At 37.4% G+C, this 4,128-nt stretch overlaps 1 protein-coding gene across 3 annotated transcripts; it reads right to left on the reverse strand.

Moving 5' to 3' along the window:
* On the reverse strand, positions 1–3,861 carry LOC147404366 (transcription factor bHLH49-like). Of its 3 annotated transcripts, XM_086440296.1 has the most exons (8): positions 3,721–3,861; positions 2,107–2,541; positions 1,812–2,030; positions 1,645–1,710; positions 1,488–1,556; positions 844–915; positions 607–750; positions 1–387 (listed from the first exon to the last, which is right to left on the reverse strand). In XM_086440296.1, the coding sequence occupies exons 2-8, from the start codon at positions 2,509–2,511 to the stop codon at positions 328–330; spliced, it is 1,035 nt and encodes a 344-aa protein (XP_086296422.1). In that variant the 5' UTR covers positions 2,512–2,541; positions 3,721–3,861; the 3' UTR covers positions 1–327. The 3 variants fall into 3 exon arrangements, with proteins under 3 accessions (XP_086296422.1, XP_086296420.1, XP_086296419.1); XM_086440294.1 differs by lacking the exon at positions 3,721–3,861 and having other exon boundaries at positions 607–660; positions 2,107–3,606; XM_086440293.1 differs by lacking the exon at positions 3,721–3,861 and having other exon boundaries at positions 2,107–3,547.
* Between the last annotated feature and the right edge of the window lie 267 nt (positions 3,862–4,128).

Consider the following 4,128-nt stretch of genomic DNA (forward strand, 5'->3'; position numbering starts at 1 on the left):
TACTTAAGAACTCCAAATCCATCAATTTCATGCACTCTATATAAGCAATCTTTCTGTTACAATCTCTCCAAAACCTCTCCCAAAACTTATCAAATGCACTCTATTCTATTAAAATTCCACAAAACAATCATTTCTTCCAATCAAGTCACCTATGCTGCCATACTATACAGTGTGTCTATCAAGTCACTCTCTTCTACTAAAATTCGAAGAACAAACTGTTAGGAGCTTGGACTATACAACTCTGAAGAATAGCTTTCTGTTTTCAAGTTCCTATCGAATCTATTAGTAAAAATGTTCGATCAACCGAGGACTTGTCAAAAGCTGGGGTTAGGAGTCGAAACCCATCTCAATAACACCTTGGAGCTCATCATCCCATATGCTTGGTACCTGTAATTAATTTTCTCAAATTAATGAATGAGATTAATGAAGAGAGATTCTATTGCCACACCAACTTTTGCTTAAGGCACCCCAAGATTTGGGCTAATTCTTTGGTGATTTACATATGAGTTGGCATGGAATTAGCAAAAGTTGGTGTGGCAATAGAATCTCTCTTAATAAAAAGTATTAGATTAGGATGATAAGAAGATTTTTGTCTATATAGCTTACATGTGTCATGGGGGATAACTGTGAGTGTGTATTCTGTATGGCATGCATGGATTCCTGTTGGAAAATATGTGATTGAGGGTGAGAGGAGGTCGTTCCAGGACCAAATCCGAGTATGGCTGAACCAACTCCGTGTGAATGGAGAATCTAAATTGGAGGAAACTAAGATAAGATACATAACAAGCCATTAAAAAATTGAGATTGATTGGGTTTGAAGTCATAGCATCAAAGCATTCTTACATCTTTGGATAGAATACGCTCTATGTCGATATTCATCTCTGGGTTAACAGTGGCAAGTTTCATTGATAGAAACTGCAAAATCAAAGCAAGCCACATATTTTTATATCTAAATCACTGGAATAAGAAAACCAATTAAACCATAATAAAATAAAGACAAGTTGCCTCACTCAACTCATCAAGTAATAGCTTTGTTGAATATTTGAAGTTTTGGTGCTTTTAAGCAGAGCTCGACTAACACAAACAATAATTGCAAATGTACAATAGACTGGTTTCATCATCATCCTCATAGAACCCACCGTACGTAATGCCCATGGTCGATCATTCTGTCTATGAGTCCCCTCTTAAGTCTTGATTACGGCAAAACCCAAAAAATTGAACTAAACCCATGGAGGATCTAAACCTTCACATCTAGAGCTAAAACTTGGTTGGCCTAGAAGACAAACTAAACACTTAGAAAGAAACTAAACTTGGTCACCCCATACATGGTGTGGTACCTATTAAACAGTTCGATCAATGTCACCTGTTTATGGGTAGGATCCCATGGGTATGGATTCATTGAGGCCGATGAACTGCAGTTTCCCATGTATTTTTGAAAAAATAAAACCTAGTATGTATATGTGCACTTAGGTTTCATAATAGCATACCTCGACCTGCCGTTGCAAGGACTGCACATAATTGATAATTTCATCAAGCATCACAGCCTTTCCAGTAACCTTCGATAGTAAATTAAACCAAGTTAATTAGCTTTCAAAAGCAACATGAGAGCTTAGCTTACACAGACAATAGACCATCGTAAGATACCTTATTGCATCCTGGCACAAGATCTTGAAGAAGCCTCATCCGCTTGCTGATCTTCTCTCTTCTCACCTACAAGTTCAAAAAACAAAAAAACAAATTCTAAGCCAAAAATCTAGAAAAGAACAGAGAAAATTCTGTATAAGAGGAACAATAACTCATGAAGAACTTACTCTTTCTGCTAGACTATGGCTATTGGTAGCCTGGCCTCGCTTGGCTCTCACATGAATATAATCTTCTTTGGGATCACTCCCATTCCGAGAACTAGATTGTTTATCGGTTATCTTACCACACAACTTTGTACCCGGGTTTGGTTCTTTTTTTGGTTTCTTCTCTTTCAAACCCTCAAGGGTCTCATGTGAAGCATCCTTCTGTTGTTCCACCTTCACACTCTACAACATAGAATGGAACAAAATTACCATATGAAGGATCAAATAACAACGATCATGAAAATTGAACTCGAGCTACCTGAATGGAATCAAATTGAGAATGGGTCTTTCCCGCATGGTGTTCGGGCGGCACTCTTTTCCTTTTCTTTTCATTCGGTGAAGGTACCCCGGCCTCCTCATCCGAAATCGGGAGGTTCTCTTGAAAACTTCTTAAATTTGTTAAGAAAATTTTAGTGCCACCCTCCATGTTTGAGGGATAATCAGAAGGATCATCGGCATTAGCAAACTGGTCACACTCGGTCAAGCCAAAGGAACTTACCATCTCTGAGAAGCTCGAACTACCAAACATTGGAAGCTTTGGTGCTAACTCTATGAGATTAAGATCGGATGGACACCGAACAAGGGGAGAACTATTACTGATTCCTTGGCTTTCTAATACATCACCACCATAGGAAGAAATGGAAATATGATGTTGAGAAGCCATTGAAGAACCTTTAAATTCCAAATTCGGTGACTGCGAAACAAGTGGATCCCAATCAGTACTGTAGAATGATGACTCTACTACATTAGAAGATTTACACGTAGAAATCGAGCTCATTGTCGATTCCGCAATCTTTTGAGACTGTGAAGACACGTAAATCCCCGAAGACGGGCAATTGAGAAGGCTCCCAACTCTCAATTGAAACCCTAAATCACCATTATCATCCACACCCATACCCCAAAAAATGGAAAAAATCACTTAAAATCGTATGAACTTGACCAATCCTACTCCAAAAAAAGCCCAATTCACAGTCTCTAAACCAGGAATTAAGAGCTAATTTCAAAGAAAAAGGGGTTCTCTAACTAAAGCCAAATGTGGGTTTGACTGAAAATACCTTGTAGTTTCTTGTAGGACTCAACAAAGAACAAGTAACCTTTGCAGCTTTATAGAGTAAAGAGGAGATTAAAGCAAAAAAAGAAAACCAACTCAGTTGAAGCATCCAACAAACACAAAGGAATAAAAGTAGAAATCAAATGTAGAAGGCATATAATCTACACAGCATCAGCTCTTAACTCTACTTTCTAAACAGCCAAGATCAAGCACACACTAATGTGATAAAAATGCCCCAACAGACAAGAAAGTGAACCTTTCAGAGCATAAAGGACACAAAGAAGAAAAGAATGGCATTAGTTAACAGCTCATCAACAAACACATAAAAGAAAGCATGCACCCTTTTGTTCTACTCTATTATTTGTCATGAAATTAATCCATAACCCTAAAAATGCTTGAATTTCTGTGATTCAACAATGGTGTTTAGAGAAACCCTAGTAGAAGCAAAAGAGTTTGTTGAAGCTTCAAATTTAATATCCAACAACCCCTCTACAAAAAAAAAGGGCAGTAGCAGAAACCCTTTTCAGATTTCCTCAAATGGGTATCTACAAAAACCCTAAAAGCATCAAATTCTACTTGAATTATACAGAAATTGAAGTGGGGTAAGGTTCCAATATTACAAAGACCATCCTCCTTAAATGGGCTATTGATGGAACCCTTGAGTGTCAAATGCTGGTTTAGTTCTGGCAAAAAACCAAAATCACTACTTGGGCTTTTGCAGAATCAATAAAAGAGGTATCCAATTCTAACTTTTTAAATATCAAAGATAATAGAAATTGTTGGGAAGTTACAGAGAGAAAGAAAGAGAGAGGGTCTGATTACCTGCCAAAGTTACAGGTGAAATGTATGATTCTATATGACAGACTAACTACTGCCAACAACTGCTCTTGTTGGTAAATTATCACTAAACCTTTAATCTTTGAGAACTATTTATTAATCTATGAAGAAGTGCTTCTCTTCAACACCAAGCTTTACTTGATATCCTTTTTACTGACACATTTGCCAACTATCCTAACAGACCTGTTGTTGCTGTACACTCATTTTTTTTTTCTCTCACTGCCAACTAACAAATTTCATATCTTTAGAGAACATAAATTATGAAGCTGAGGTCCATCACCATCAATGAATCCTTCTCTCAAAATGATACGCATGGCCCACCAATTCATCAATTTGGACCATTGAATCTGTAGGGCCAACCTTTTGGATTGGGTATAGTTAGGTTCATAAATA

Source organism: Akebia trifoliata, chromosome 4 (genome assembly GCF_017979445.1).
Source record: "Akebia trifoliata isolate Shusen 1 chromosome 4, ASM1797944v1, whole genome shotgun sequence".
NCBI lineage: Eukaryota > Viridiplantae > Streptophyta > Magnoliopsida > Ranunculales > Lardizabalaceae > Akebia > Akebia trifoliata.

Bases quoted from the DNA above. Each gene is read 5' to 3' on its own strand.
- LOC147404366 (XM_086440293.1), bottom strand. From the start codon at position 2,742: ATGGGTGTGGATGATAATGGTGATTTAGGGTTTCAATTGAGAGTTGGG. The intron at 1,711-1,811 runs GTAAGTTCTTCA...TTGAACTTGTAG, and splicing joins GCCATAGTCTAGCAGAAAGA to GTGAGAAGAGAGAAGATCAG. The intron at 1,557-1,644 runs GTATCTTACGAT...TTACTATCGAAG, and splicing joins TTGTGCCAGGATGCAATAAG to GTTACTGGAAAGGCTGTGAT.